Below are 16242 nucleotides of genomic sequence, written 5' to 3'. Positions count from 1 at the left end.
GGAAGAACTCATCTGAGCGCGTTACAAAACTTTTGGATATTGGTGGTGGCGGTGAAAGGGATCGCTGTTGTCGGCGGAATATCTTTCCTGTCTTTGATATAGCACAATTGTTCTGCTTTCCATCCCATAACCAAATCAGAAACGACATTATATAAAAAACGACATGATATAATGTGCAGCTTGATCTGTTGCCATAGTTTGAAGAGCGTTACTTTGCGTCCTAACGCCGCTAACTGCAGGAATATGCACGGCTTACGATGCTGCGGTCGGTGATGGCGGTAATGCGGCCCTTCTGCTCTCACCAACCGCGAGCGTCATATCGATATCGCAACGCTCGGCTAGTGTCGGCCACGTATCCATCGACCACGTATCCATAGCCACGGACGCGCGCGCACATGTGATATGTCTTTCGAAAGCAGCGTCCGTCCAAGTGCAGAAGAAGAAGACGCTGAAGACGCGTCCATCATCCACGTGCGGTTTGTTTTGTCCTTTTTGGTAGAGCGAAGAATTGCGAAGTTGCTTGGAAAAGGCGCTTCTGGCTGTGTTTAAGGTAAGTGTTGGTAGTTTCTTAATGCTAGTTTTTGGGACCCTGCACGACTTAGCGTTCATTCTCAACGACACTTTCGATTTGTATTTTGTGGCTCTCATACTGGCGATATTGTTGGATATTAGCGTATTGCCTGGGTCCGAGGAACTGCACGTTAGCCCTATTGTAAGCTGGTGACGATTGACCACTTCGGTTTACTTAGGACAACAATGTTTTTGTTGTTCCTTGGTCGCGTGCCGACATATCTTGACACTGCATATCCTATGAGGACTGTACCAGCACATTTTTTTTTATTTTCAGGTTCCTGTTTGTGTTACCTGCTGGAACATTCGAGCATGAACTATGAGGTCAGTTATGCGTTGTATTGGAAGCCAGCACAGTGATGGCCGACTCTAGTAATGTTAGGAAGCGCTTGAGGCGCAAGCAGCATGACCGTGCCCTAAAAGAGGCGCGCGTGTGTGTCGAACATATAGATCAAGAAGTGCAGCTCTCAACATTGTTGAAGAAGGTAGACTCTGCGCAAAATCCTGATTATGGTCAAACATCTAGGTCACATGAGGAGTCTCACTTGTCCTGTAGTACGTCAAATACCGGTTCGGTGTCGAAGGACAGCACTGTATTCATAATACAGCATGATGTAGAGCATCAACACCAAGGAGAGGACGACGAGACAATTTTTGATGAACCTGGTACTGATGACCACCGTGACCAGAATACAATCTTGAACGAGTACACTAGTGACTCATCATCCGAGGAGAGCGAAGTTAGGCCAAGTAAGACAGAACATGACACAGTTTCGCAGCTAAGGACATGGGTGGTCAACAGCAACATTCCACGCACTTCAGTTGATTCCTTACTGAAAATACTCCAATGCCGCATTCCTGAACTTCCTAGAACTTCACGGGCCTTCCTTTGCACACCACATACAACACCTGTGATACAGTTCTCCACTGGCCATTATGTCCATTTTGGCATTGTGTCAAATTTGAAGTATCTGTTAGAGACAGGCAGCAGTGCCTTCAGAGGTGCTTTGCAGCTGTCGTTTAATATCGATGGTCTTCCCCTTTTTAAAAGCAGTGCTGTAGGATTCTGGTGCATTCTTGGTCTTGTCTGCAGTGACTCACTGGTTCAAAATCGCTCCTCCGTGTTTCCGGTTGGTGTTTTTTGTGGCAATGGTAAGCCCCCCATCGCTGATTTTCTGGCCCGTTTTGTTAGCGAATTGGGAGAATTGCTTTCTGATGGGTTTGAGCACGATAACGTGAGAGTGCATGTTTCCTTGAAAGCTATAATATGTGATGCACCAGCACGATCTTACATCAAATGCATTAAAAGTCACAGTGGTTCACACAGTTGTGAGAAATGCACAACAGAAGGTGAATATGATGGCCGCATGATTTTCCCACAGCTGGACTGCCCTCTCCGCACAGACGACTCATTTGCCCTCCAGCAACAACCTGAGCATCATACTGGTGTGTCTCCCCTCACTGAAATCCAAGTTCCAATGGTTACTAAATTCCCATTAGACTACATGCATTTAGTTTGCCTCGGAGTGACAAAAAAGATGTTAGACGCATGGTTACATGGCTCTTTAGGCTACAGGTTGCACACAAGCAGTGCCTATGCCATTTCGAGAGCTCTCGAAGACCTCAAGTCTTTCGTTCCATCAGACTTTCCTCGAAAATGCAGAGGGCTAAATGAGGTAAAACGATGGAAGGCTACTGAATTTAGATTCTTCCTACTCTACGCTGGACCTGTGGTTTTACAGGAGATTCTGCGGGCTGACGTCTATCAACATTTCCTTGTGCTGCATGTTGCAATAGCGATTCTCGTAAGCCCAGCTCGTAGACATCTTTTGGGATATGCGGAGCAGCTTCTGTTCTATTATGTAGAGCAGTCTCTGTCAGTTTATGGGAAACAATTTGTCGTGTACAACGTTCACTCATTGATACACCTTGCAAATGACAGTCGACTGCATGGACCACTGGATATGTTTAGTAGTTTTCCGTTTGAAAACTTCATGCAGGTCATAAAGCGTCATGTTAGATCTGGGTTCAAACCTCTTGAACAGCTGCATAGGCGCATGGTAGAGTATATGGCAGTAAGGCCTTCTGTTTCACGAGAAGAAAGCCATGCACATTGTGAAGTATATCCTACATCTGCACACGCACGTGGGCCCCTTGTTCAGGGCTTTGAGCAACAGTACAGTAAGGCACACTTCTTTGGCTCTCACATAAGTACACATAAAAGAGACAGGTATCTGTTGTTGCCTGGTGAGCGGGTGTTTGTCGTCTGCAATATTGTTGTGCAAGACGCACACCCTAAATTCATAGGCAAGGTCTTTCAGCGAGTTGAAAATCTGTACACATTTCCATGTCCTTCCTCACTACTCTCCGTATTCCTCGTTTCTGATCTAGAACAGTCACTCACAGTAGTGCAGCCTTCAGAAGTTGTATGCAAGGGCATGTGTTTTCCATGCGGCAGTAAGCTGGCATTTTTTCCGATGTTCCATTTTTCGCTGCAGTGAAGGATAACATCCTTCCTATTGTTCCTATCCTATCCTAATGTATCTTATCCTAAGTCCTTCTATTGTTTTGTAGTTTCCATCTCGTCGAATTTTTGAGTGACCGCAGCACGTACGTCGTGTCATCAAGTTGGGTGTTGGAAAGAAATGATGGATTATATTCCTCCTGGCCATCAAGAGCCTCAAAATTGGAGATCCTCAAGCTTTTAAAATGCCACCATCCACCAGAGCCTTCATGGGGAAAACACAAAATCCGTATTCTCTGCACCACAGGTAAGAAGAGAGATCAAATATAGAATGCCTGATCGCATGTTCTTGTTGATACTTAGCCTAATCCAGTGGAAGAGTTGTAAAATGACATTAACGGTAAGGTGTCTTGTTCACAGGAAGTTCATATTTGCTGTCATTTCATGAACATGTTTGCCTTTTTTTTCTGTATCGCTCACAGTAGGGTTGCATTGCTATTGCCAAGTAATAGGATGTGAACAGCGAAGAAAAATAACCTTAAGCTAGGGTTAAGCTTAAGCTAGGGCAGCACACTGAAGGAGGACTTGAGAGCATCGCCCAAGCTCGGACTTATATTTCTTCATAGATGTCTCCCACCTGTTGGCCTGTGTCTATGATGCATTTATGTGTCGTGCAAACCACAACTCAAGATATGCTGATTTGTGTTGTTTCATGTTGCAAGAGCCTACTATGATTAGTATTAATTCCCTCCTAATCAGCTATGTTTAAATCTCCATAGATGATATTGACGAAGCCATGGAGAAGTTAGCTCTGGCTGAGGACACGTCAAACCTTGAGAGCGACGCCGAGGTACATAAGAAAACACGAAAGGAGAGAAAACGTGTAATTTTCTCTAGCACTGAAAGTGACTCAGATGGAGATGAGGCGAAACAGATTGTGAGAAAATCAGAAAAGCGTGGTAAGAAAATTTAAAATTGATGATTATACTTTATATTATGCTTGGTATCCTTGTTTCCACACATTTGCGTGGCATGGTACTGTGACTGGGCTGTGATCTTGTGCTGCTGATTTATCTGCAGTGACATCAAACGTTTTATGTTCCTTATACGGTAGCTTGTGGCCAGTGTCGTTGTCTTTAAGGCTTCACACAATATCTGATTGCCTTACTTATTATAATGCATGCATACACTACATAAATGTTCCACTTTTTTCTTTGAGCATCAAGGTTCCACTGATGTTCCAGTACAAGTACTTTACTGGTCCTTCATACCCTTGAATGACTCGAAATTTGGAAATGCGATTTCCAACATCTGGGAAACCCTGGAGTTTTTAAACCATAACAAAAGTCATGCTTTCGCATGCTTTTATTTATTTATATTTTTCTCATAGAGCTGCTAGTGCAAAATTATGCTTATCCAGGGTCAGAACTAGTGTTAAATAGTCAAAAGAGTTAGTGCTATTTGCACAAAGTATTTAGGAATTGTTAACATGTATTTACGATTTAGGAATCTGCAGCGAGAACGTAAAGCACCATCCGTTATGTGGATCAGTTTACCTTTCTGTCCTATAATCTTTAACATGAACTGGTGACGCCCTGGTCATAAACTGTGTTTCACATCACAGGCAAAATGATGAATGGTCCTTAACCGGTTCATGAAAGGCCTTTGAATTTTTCTTCCAGAATTCAGTGAACCAGGCTGCCATAGTTGTCATAAGCTGAAGCCAAAGCTCAATTTAATAATATGACAAACTATGTAACAGAGAGGTCTAAATTTTTCAAAGCTGATACAAAATGTGTACTACTCAATGCCTGTAGATATAGTAAGCTCGCACATTTGTTTTTCTCTCTCTTTATGGAAAGTGGAGTGCTATGCTCTCTGGCAGTTTAGCATGATTGCAGATATTAAGTGTACAGCTTGATGCCTTATTTCTTTTGCCAAGTTATTTTAGCCTGATCTGTTTCCTTAGCTGCTCGAGCTCGGACAATGGTGGCAAATCAGCTTCCTCCTCCACCTCCAGTGCCTACCATAAGTGGTACCTACTCACATCCTCCAGTAGTGCAGGGTACAAGTGCACGTCCTCCTGCCGTGCATTCGGGGTATTTTACAGGGAGAAGACATGGTATGCACTTCCTTCATAAAGTAAACATTTAACTGTTCTGAAAGACAAAGTACTTAGCTTGTTCTATATGTGTATTTACCATAGACGATTCCTGCCCAGACATTCCACAGGAGTCTCACACTGCTCGTCCAGCACATCATTTTCGTGAGCAGACCCATGTGCTAGCCGACGGAGCAGGTAAGCGTAGTTTTGAAGAATGGGGCCGTGCTACAGACTTCATCCTACTTTCAGGCACACGACTGGATATGAGATCTCCATCTCCTGACAGAGTTACATCCGTGTATGCTCCACGGAGCACAGCTCAAGGATATGGTGGGGACGTTTGATGGTATTTTTCCTACATTGACGAACCATCCTTTAACACATCTTATAGGATTGCAACTCTCCTCGCATACTTATGGTGTGCATTACAGTGATCCACCTGCCAGACTATCGCAGCCATCATCATGGGAACCTTCAGTGCCTCGTTATGGTATGTGCGGCCCTTGCTACCTTCCTGCCAGTTATTGAGAACAATAACCCGAGCACCAATGGTACTTGTGTGCATAAAGCATATAAATGTACTCTCTCGACTAATATTTAACAAATTAATCAGAATGTATTAGTTAATTAGCCACTTAGCCATTCTGTTGGGCAAAAGACCTTGCTCTTGTTGGCCACAAAGTCAGGATACCTTACACCCAGATCAAATCTGTGCTAATGTAACTAGTTTGTCTTTTGTTTTTGCAATTTGGTTCAACTGAAACGACACGGATATTGCATTCGTGTTCTGCTCTTGCTCTATAGGGACACCACAACATGCACTAGAAGACCAGGAAAGTCATCATCTGTTGAAGACACTACTGGAGAAAATCTCCACTCTTGAGTCTAGATTTAAAGGTGGGCGACATTATACTTGCTATGTTGTAGTGTGCATTGCAAGCCAGTGTTTCATTATTCCTGTTGTTTGTGTTTGCACAGTATTCGAAAGCAGGATTTTTCTGCATAACAAAGAAACTTTGCTGGAAATACGTGAAATGAACAAGCGATGCGTCCATGGGAAAGTACCCTTAAATCTTCCTGAGGACTGCCCCATGATACCTGCCACTGCCTTCGAAATGTTGGAGGATTTAGACGCCTACCTCCAGGAGGAGAGGAACCTAACTTCTATGGTAATTTATTAAATTCCTTCTTTTGGAGATAACATCACAGTTTGTGTTTGTTGATTTCATTGGTCCAACAGATTTCACATAGTTCTAATTACTTGCATGTGTTAAAATAGCCATCTCTAAATTGTAATATGCAAACGACCCAAAACCTAAAATACGCTCCTGAGGAGCGCCGAAGGCTTATCTGGCCAGCTGGGCGGCACCTTCGCCAATTTCCATCGTTGTGAATCACGTCGCTTTCTGATGTGAAATGAGCACTGTACTCCCAGTGTTCCCGGTCGCTGCAGGTTTGGCTTATTTGCATATCACCATTTGCAGATAGATATTTCACCGAACGTATGTGTTTCAGGATTTGTTAAATGTAAAATGGCTTGCAGCTGGCATAGCATCTCAACCTGCTGTCTCGCTTTTGCCCGAAATTTCGTAATTAAAAAGCTAGTTGAGGAATTGAGGTAACTAGTCGTCTCATAGTTGCACACTTTCATCCAGAGAATGTCTGTCTGGTCCTAAAATTGAACTGCACAAACGTCATCTACGCATTGTGAAGTTTGTATCTAGTACGTCATTGCGTATCTATTTGTAAAAATACTGTAAAGTCTTAGAATAAACACCATGTATAATACTGAATTCCACTGGCCATTCTAGTGCAGTTCACCACAGTGGACGACAGTTTGACATAACCTATGGAACATACTTAATATGTGTTGTAGTGAAACAGCCACTGTGACATGTGTGCTGGATCAAGTGTACTTGCACTACAGAGGCCAGTTCAATTTGCTGTAGTGCCTGCTATATTCCTGAAATCACTTAAATCTGCACTTGGAAATAAGCATATATATTTCGATTCCTGATTTGTTCTATTTTGTTGCTTTGTATCGTTTGCTTTCAAGTGGAGCTACTCAGCAGTGGCTTTCTTCATGTGTTGCATGTGACTTTCCATTGTGTGTTTTAGGTAAACTTCTTTGCTACGAAAGGCGGCAGCGATGAGAGGGGTGCCGTGAGGGCTGTACTGCGTGACATTGTATCAAACCAGTTGGCACTAAGGTGCAGCTGGAAGGGCTCGCAAGGGGAAAAGCATTCGTTCTCGAAACTGGCCAATGTCATCAAGATGATATTAGGTTTGTGTACCTTTTTCTTTGTTCTGCTCTAGGGTACTCATAAGTTAAACATGTTATTCAAAATAGATTGGTCAATACCTCATAGTTATGGGCAATACCCTATGAGTGTTAAGGGGGGACGCGGCTTTCAACTTTAAAAAAATGTCAAAAAATCGATTTTTGGAAAACTGTATTTTTGGTCTCTATAATCCATGTTCTGTGTGATCTCAAAGTATTTCAGCTCAAAATAATCTCTAAATGCCCCCAAAAAATGTTTTTCTGAGACATGGTAGCACGATGCGCGTCAAAATTGTCGAAAAAAAGGCCAATTTTCCGATGTACGTAGCTCCCGAACTTGAGCACTGGGCGCCGCCATCTTGGCACTGTTGGAAAGGGAATTTTTTCGTCTTCAAAATTCCCGCTTCAGCTGTCTCCTCCAATGAATAGCCTAGCCCCAAGTTGCAATAGTTTGAGGGCACCCAGCACGGAAGCTATTGGCTGCCTGCACTTTCGCGTTCTGTGATTGGTCCGCTCCGCAGTTGCCCTTGGTTACGAGCTCTTTCGCCGCCGGGATGACTGATTCCTCCGTGCGCCCGCCGGCTGGGAAAGTTCTGATATCTGCGTTTCTCTGTGCTATTAGCAAATTACTTGCCCGATTATGGACAAACGATCGTCGAAGTCGAAGTTTCACAGAAGGCACCACTTCGGGGCTCGTAAGAGGAAATCCCCGCGGACGGCGAAGAAGACTGCCGTCGTTCTGCCGGAATCCGAAAATGATTGTTGCGCAGCAAGATTCTAGCATTGCGGACGCTTCACCTGCAACTCATGCAAGTGATGAAAGTGCTCTGATGCTATCTACTAGCATGGGTCGAACGTGTCGCACAGTTCAAGCACACCTGGAACCTACTTTTGTGTCACAGGAGTATGCACGCGGGTTGTCTGCGTCCGTACAGGCATCGCTGAGTGCAATGACGGCGAGAGAGCGAAAACTGAAACTGATCGGCGGAAAGTGAAGAACCCGAAGGCACCTAAGGTACAGAAGAGTTCTTGATGTGCCAGCTATCAGCATTGAATGAGTTAGTAAAGGAAATTCTGTGCCAGAAGTGTTTGGAACCCGAAGTGACAGTGGTGCCAGGCACACGACACGGGATAGCGGTACAGCTTGCTGTAACCTGCAGGAAATGCGGTTTGTTTGCGGAAAGTTTGCACTCTGTGATCTGATCACTGCTGTCTAAAGATGAGCATGCCTCACTGGTGGCAGTGGAGACAGCGGTGCGCGAGGCCATATGTCGCTTCAACAGCGGGACCGTCCGAGCGTACACAGAGTTATGTTCCTCAATCGGCATAAAACCTGGGGCGCACGCACTACGCCGAGCTCCAGAAAAGGACTGCCTACATAATAGGAAGGCTGGGAAAGCCCACCAAGTGAAAGGGCAGAGGGCAAAGAAGTCCCAGCAGGGCAAGGACACGAAAGATTATGACACTGGGGCAATCTACTGTGAGAAATTCAACATAGAACTTAAATATTCATTTTCGCAAAACATGTTTTTTGCCTACCTGCTCTGCTTGCAGAGCTGATAGCTCAGCAACAGCTGCATTGATTTTGGTGCTGTTTGTTTTGAGAGAGTCACAGAACAGCACTGTATGCAATGACATTCATATTTTCTCAGATTTCTAAGCACAGTATTTCTGATTTGATAAAATGTGTGCATATAAGTTTTGTGTTCCACAGTCAGGTTGTGAAAAACACAAACCAAAGATTTTTCAGCAGGGAATAAAAAAAATCTAAGAATGTCATTGCATGCAGCACACACCTAGGTATGAAACAGAAGTGAAAGCACCTTTCTATCACAATTTTTAGATTCTCCATGCACTCTGCAAAATGTGTGAAGTATGAAAGATAAAAAAAATTATAAACAAAAAACTAATAGAGCTATCACTTTGAAATTGGAATATGATCATTAAGAATGCATAATTCACATCTGTACCAATTTTCATCAAGATCCCCCCAAAAATAAAAAAGTTGGTCTTGAAAGCCACGTCCCCCCTTAAACTCGTGAGGTACGAGGCTGATAAGGCCGTGAAACTCCCTCTACTGCACACATGCTGGACACACTTTCAACAATCCCAGATGTTCATTTACAAAGCATAGAACTTTATTTGTTTTTGAATAGGTAACATCTTGAATAGTTTCTTTTGTAAAAAGTATTTTAACTGTGACTACTGCGCTCTTCAAACGTCAGAAATAACCAACATTTCATAGAATATTAAATCTATTGAAGAAGTTACTCTTTTCCATAAGCTATAAAGACGGGACACTGACAGGCCAGTTATGACAGTGTTTTTCTTTCCCCTTTTCATTTCAAAGGCTTCCACCAGTTCACGTTCACACTTGCCTACGAACTCTCCTGACATATTTTCCTTATGTACATTCCACAAAAAAGGTTGGCCTGCTGAATGACAGGAAATGTGCAAACTCTTGCTTTGAAAAGGAGACAACAAAGGATAAGGTTCACACAGGCGTTCTTAAATCAGCTGCCCCACTCTGTCCCAGTTTACGTCTTTGAGTTCTGCACTGGGAACTGCAGAAAAAAAAAAGACTTCAAGTGATTCCTTCACTACTTTGTTTCTGCATTGTGTTGTGCTCGTTCGAAAGTTCCCTGAATATATCTGTGGGACGTAGTACATCTTCCTCATAGCTGACAACTATGATACGCAGCCTCTTGCCTAATGAGCACTTTCTCGTGCCTTCTCAGAACAGATATTTTGCATCTCTTTCTTTCAGGGTCCGTGCGTATAAACTTCAAGGATGCTACAGATGCCACCATAAAAAATGTAGTAAAGAAATGGCTGTATTTTGCAGCCGATCGGAATGGGGGTCGCTCGCAGCGAAGGAAACAAGCATCCAACCAATGATTATGTAACCAATATTTCTACGTGCCAAAATAAATACAAATAAAGTTGATCTACAGCATGTCACTGCCTGTGTACTAATGAGATTTCATTAAATAATTGATGTGTTTGGGCAGTGATTGGCCAGCCAAATGATGCCGGGGTCTTTGGCCAAGGAACGAAACCCATACCGGAAATGTGCTGTTTGGCCAAGCATGGGCCATCGATGGCCAGTTTGGCTTGCCAAATTTGGCCCATCATTGGGCCAAATTTGGTACGTTGCTTGGGTCTTGCACTGATGATGCCTGTCGTATGACAGGCGAAACGTCTGCTTAAAGTTTGTTGTTTGTTACGTTAAGTCGGGGTCCTCCTCTTTCTTTCGTTATGTCATCTCGCGGCTTTTGGAGTATTTTCGCAACAAAAATTCAAAGTTTTTTTTCCACGTCCTTTCGAGGTTCAGACATCATTCTGACTGGATATAAAACAGTTTATGACTGGGGCTTCAGTAATTTGCTGAACTATTTATAAGCTAGAGGTATCACATGAGAGAATACATGACGACTGCACAATTATCAGTTCACGGATGCGACTGACAACTATTGGATTTTCAATATTATAGTACAGAAAGAAAAAAACTATAAATAGAATAGAGGGCGCCATTAATTTCTTGCTGCAGATTCCTATTGCAAAAAAATTGACGAAAAAAATTCCAGGTTTTCCAGACCTTGAATATTGAATTTTCAAATTCCAGGGTTTCAGGGACCAGTGGGAACCATGACCTCATCTTACTACCAAGAATACAGGTTCCAACTCAAGAAGAGGAGATGCATATATGGGGATTTTGTTTTAGGAAAATCAGGTTTGGTTGCTAGTTCCGTGCTCTGTGTTAGGTCCATCTTCTGTGTATCCTGCATTGCGTTTTTTATCAATTTTAACGATGCGTTACCAACCAACAAAAATATTACCATTTTCAACAGACCCTGTGTGGTTTCAATTACTTCCATAAGTTCAGCACTAACGAGTACAATGAACAATAGTGTAGTTTTTCTTCTAGAAGGTTATTTCCTGTCGAAAGAGGCAGATATGAAAGGAGGCAGTAAAAGGAGCACTGGAGGAGCACTGATCAGTGGTGCGGATGACAGACGATCAGGAAATGTGGTTCGAATCCAACACCTTTTTGATGATGCCGTACTTAGTTCCACTGTGGGAGAGTGATCTGTGATCTGTTACTTCTCATCTGATAGTTGCCAAAAATCATACACACTGAAGGTTGGTAAGACAGTCATTAAAATTAAAAGAATGAACCCTGTCTGGAGATGAATGTGTTTGAAAAGGTGCGATCAATCTAATGCGGGAGACAGCAAGAAAAATCCATCAATCTGGTGCCAGTAGGTAGACATTTCAAATAGTTGTAGCAGAAGAACGGACTTTTACTTGAAAAATTATATCGCACAAGACAATGAAATGCGCAAAATGACGTGAAATAATATACGTTGGTTGCAAGCGTCACGTGTTCGTGTTGCGTGTCGCCGGAATGAGGACATAGTAGAAGAAAATTACTGGTACTATGTATTACCATTATTTGGTAGGTGTTAGCAATATCGCGTTACTTCATCAAATATGTAGCAACGCAAGCATTGAGCTGGCTTTGAGTAGAGTAGTGGTATCCTTTTACTTGGATGATAAGCACCACCATAGTACAGTCGACCCCAGTTTATCCGGATCTTGCCGTTCCCAGCGAAAATGTCCAGATAGTGAAAGATCCCGATAAATGAAACTTGAGATGAGATGAGGCATCAGTTGTCAACAAAATTGTTGTCAACAAATAATACGGTGGTCATTCAGCTCCCACAAACCAGGGATTGGAACCGGAACTGAAAACGGGGGAAAAAAAAACATTTTCTGACGAACCCGAACCATTTTTTTGCTTGTCCTGAACCGAAAAAAAAAAAAAAAAAGTTCATACGGTTACCGGTTCGGGAATCGGTTATGAGGTGAAATAATTGTACTACTGACCGACCTTTTTTTGACTCACCTGAAATGATTATCTGACACCCTTCTCTTACAACCGTGTACGGTGAGCGTGAGCTCGCTTTCATGTAACAAAATTACTGCCCACGAACTGGTTAAACCGGGACCGAAAAAGTACCGGTTCCAATCCCCATATAAATGTCCCGACCACCGACAGATTTTTTTTTTGTCTGCGTGTGTGCGGGAGTAGGGGGGGGGGGGGGTTCTCCCTGAGCCGAACGCGAGCCGAACCGAAACTACCTGATTGTAGTTAAAAAGTAGTTATCAACTTCTTCCAGAAATGTAGTGGCAACTACTAGTTAAACTACTATTTCGAGTAGTTAACTATAGTAGTTAGGTTAGTGAAGGCGCCAACTACTTCCGACTTTGCCGCAAGCTTTACGGCACGATTGTGCTTCCGCTACTTGTTTGATGAGAACGGAGGTGCAGAGCAATTGTGTCGTGCATGTGTACTAAATCTTCACTTTTAATACTTGTCTAGTGAAGCCTCATTTGCAGTGAAATAATTGTGCAACTTAGTTTATCGCGTAGGCACAGAAAGAATCCCGCCGCAAGCTTTGTATTTGACGATCGTAGCAATGGCTTGAGCCAAAGTTTATTATTGCTTGTGATTCATACTTAGGTGTCCAAGAACACTACAAGGGATTGGTGTAGGCGGACAACGTTAAGTAGTTATAGTTAAAAAAGTAGTTTTAACTACTCCCCTGAAAAGTAGTTGAACTACTAGTTAAACTACTCAATCACAAAGTAGTTCGTAGTTATAGTTAAACTACTGTAGAGATAGTTAGTGGTCATCACTGGTTAAGACTGTACAAAAAGAGAGCGTCGGCTGAACGAATAACCGTGTATTCATACTGTGTTGTATGTATGTGCGTGCGTATGAGAATAGAAAAATTAAGTTGTTGGAGAGAATGTGACCGCGTGTCCCGTTAGTTGAACGAGGCCCTTCGGAGCAGATGCCAGCAGGGAAAGGAACGGAATCTTTTTCATTTCCGTTACCACCTCTGTTACCGGCCCCTATTTGTTTCCAGTACCACCGTTGCCGTTTTCATTTCAGTTACAGTTTTCGGTACCGCCCCACGCCCCGTAAAGCGCCCCCCACATTTAGCATTTACACAGAGCTTTAGTGTACGACAAGTTCATAGCCAACCATAATCCCGATTAATCGAAAGCAGGATTTTTGTGACACTTATGACTGGCCTGCAGCAGGTTATGTGGTGGTTTTAAGTGAGAGGTAAAGTCCATTTGCACGTTTTTGCTCCACCATTGCAGTGATGCACAGGTGAAGAAAATTTCCAGGCAGAACACTGAGGTAAGGCGAGGTGAGGGAAATCTTCAGGAAAAAGACTGAAGTGAGGTCAGGAGAAACCTCTGCTGGCAAATATTGAGGGTGAGGTCAAAGGTCGTAAGGGCATTTGTCCACCTCTGGTCCCGGCACATCGGACGTCTTGGCCACAATCTTTTTACGGTTCTCGGAAAATGAGAGCGGCAATGAAACAAGCATTGTAGATTCCGTAGATTCCGAACGAGTAGGCGTCCGGCAGTTGTCGCATACGACTGGCGATTCAGCCGGTGCATGCGCAGTCAAAATATGAAAACGTACAAAATGTGCGAAAAGGGATAAGCACATACAGACGGGACAAAGGAGAGGAAGCACACGCACTAAACGCTACTTACAACTTAACTTTAATGATAGGAACCCCCCCCCCACACACACATTCATGTGTGCAAGAACATTGTTGTTCCACCATGTCAAAACAAGTACAAGTGTGTCAGATAAGATGTGTCATATGCGTCAGGATGACACTTTTAGGTACGTGAAAACAAAACTAACACAAGTGACAATGGATGACACGAGTGGGGAAAAAAAAAATCCACTATCGATCGAAATAAAAATTAATTTCCATCCAATTCCAAGTTCCTCATCCATCAGAAAAATAGAAGCTTCACTAATACAACTGGAAGCGCCACTTCTTATTTCAGCCGCTTCGACCATCTCTCTTTTGAGCTGACTTTTTCCTTTTCCTATTCCTATTACCTGAGTTCTTTCAAAAGCCGGGCTACACTGACAGCTCCTACAGAGCATGCAATATTGAAACGCAATTGCAAAACGCAATATTGCCACGATGCTAAGGGATTAAGGTGACAATCTGGCCCCAAACACGAGTCTGTCGTATGATTTCTAATGTCCCATCGCAACCTCCATGCGAAACATTTTGCGCAAAAGCAGATTGGATAATTTATCTTTTTTTTTTCTACCCCGTTGGCCCCGCTTCATTGTGCAAGGAAGCCCGTCGATTACAATACGGTCTGAAAAGTGTGCGACTTACTGGCACAACTCGCTACCGTTGGCTTATCTAAATGCACCAGCGTTCGAAGACGCGAGAGTGTTATATGTACAGTTAAAGGGGATCTAAAGGGGTTTGTGTTTGTGGGACCCATAGGCTGCTGGGAGCAGGCATGTTCTTGTACTCTATGCTCACTAGTTCAAATACACTATTACAGCGATGCAGTAACAAGTACAATCAAGCGCTATTCCGCGATGCGTGCTGACTGGGAGGTGTGTAGAACGACGAGTTTCACGTCAAAATGACAAATGAATATGTCAGAAAAATATGAAATATCCCATATATGCCAATGAAGATCTGAAAACAAGATTTGTTCCAAACTGGTACTTCGATAACATTTGATCACAAACTTTGATAACATTTCCTCGAGGATGAGGAGCACACGAAAAGACGACACGAACCAACAGTGTCCACGCCAGCTTCACAATCACACAACACAGCGCTACAGTAACGGTGCCGACACTGCTGCTCTGGCATCTTGTGTGCACACATCTGCAATCTGACCCGTACTGATTTTTATGGGTTTGTATAAAATATTGAAAATGTAATGTAAGGAAGTCAGGACCTAGTCAAGCCACATGGCTTGTTGCCCCGATTTCCAACACCTCGAGTGTGAAATAAATTTATCTATCTAGCTAGCTAACTGTTCCGCTTGCAGTGGGTAGTAGCTCGGGCTGCCGCTACTACGGACTTTAGTGCTCCTTTATAAGCTGCAATCGAATGAAACCAGGCTGAGAAAAAGGCTTTCTCAGCCAGAGCCCCTTTTCTCCCTGCCCTCCTCTTCTTTCAAACGACATGGGATTTCTCCTCCTCTTTTGCGGAAAATTTCTCCTCACGGGATCACACTAATGATGGCCGATATATGTTAACACCCAGTGATGGCCAGTAGTTAACTACATGTAGTTAAACTACCTGATTGTAGTTAAAAAGTAGTTATCAACTACTTGCAGAAATGTAGTGGCAACTACTAGTTAAACTACTATTTTAAGTAGTTAACTACAGTAGTTAGGTTACTGAAGGCGCCAACTACTTCCGATTTTGCTGCAAGCTTTACGGCACGATTGTGCTTCCGACTTTTACCTTGAGCTACTTGTTTGATGAGAACGGAGGTGCAGAGCAATTGTGTCGTGCATGTGTACTAAATCTTCACTTTTAATGCTTGTCTAGTGAAGCCTCATTTGCTGCGAAATAATTCTGCAACTTAGTTTATCGCGTAGACACAGAAAGAATCCCGCCGCAAGCTTTGTATTTGATGATCGTAGCAATGGTTTGAGCCAAACTTTATTATTGCTCGTGATTCATATGTAGGTGTCCAAGAACACTACGAGGGATTGGTGTTGGTGGACAACGTTAAGTAGTTATAGATGTAGTTAAACTACATTGCAGTAGTTAAAAAAGTAGTTTTAACTACTCCCCTGAAAAGGAGTTGAACTACTAGTTAAACTACTCAATCACAAAGTAGTTAGTAGTTATAGTTAAGCTACTGTAGAAGTAGTTAGTGGCCATCACTGTTAACACCAACATAAAATGAAAGGAAGTAATCGATTTATGAGAGAAAGAAAGGGCAATA

General features: G+C 43.0%; 2 protein-coding genes across 5 annotated transcripts in view; one reads left to right on the top strand and one right to left on the bottom strand.

The window, feature by feature from the left end:
- Positions 1-16242, bottom strand: part of LOC135386352 (fasciclin-2-like) — an 87357-nt gene that overhangs the window by 47035 nt on the left and 24080 nt on the right. The gene's annotated exons all lie outside the window — the stretch shown is intronic.
- Positions 366-10362, top strand: LOC135386351 (uncharacterized). Its single transcript, XM_064616212.1, has 12 exons — positions 366-550; positions 848-894; positions 3145-3341; positions 3814-3993; positions 5004-5156; positions 5241-5333; positions 5388-5468; positions 5530-5628; positions 5943-6035; positions 6117-6307; positions 7257-7422; positions 10187-10362. The coding sequence occupies exons 2-12, from the start codon at positions 890-892 to the stop codon at positions 10315-10317; spliced, it is 1389 nt and encodes a 462-aa protein (XP_064472282.1). The 5' UTR covers positions 366-550; positions 848-889; the 3' UTR covers positions 10318-10362.

Source organism: Ornithodoros turicata, chromosome 2 (assembly GCF_037126465.1).
Source record: "Ornithodoros turicata isolate Travis chromosome 2, ASM3712646v1, whole genome shotgun sequence".
Lineage (NCBI taxonomy): Eukaryota > Metazoa > Arthropoda > Arachnida > Ixodida > Argasidae > Ornithodoros > Ornithodoros turicata.
Note: the sequence above shows the minus strand (reverse complement) of the source record. Positions and strands in the feature narration are given on the sequence as shown.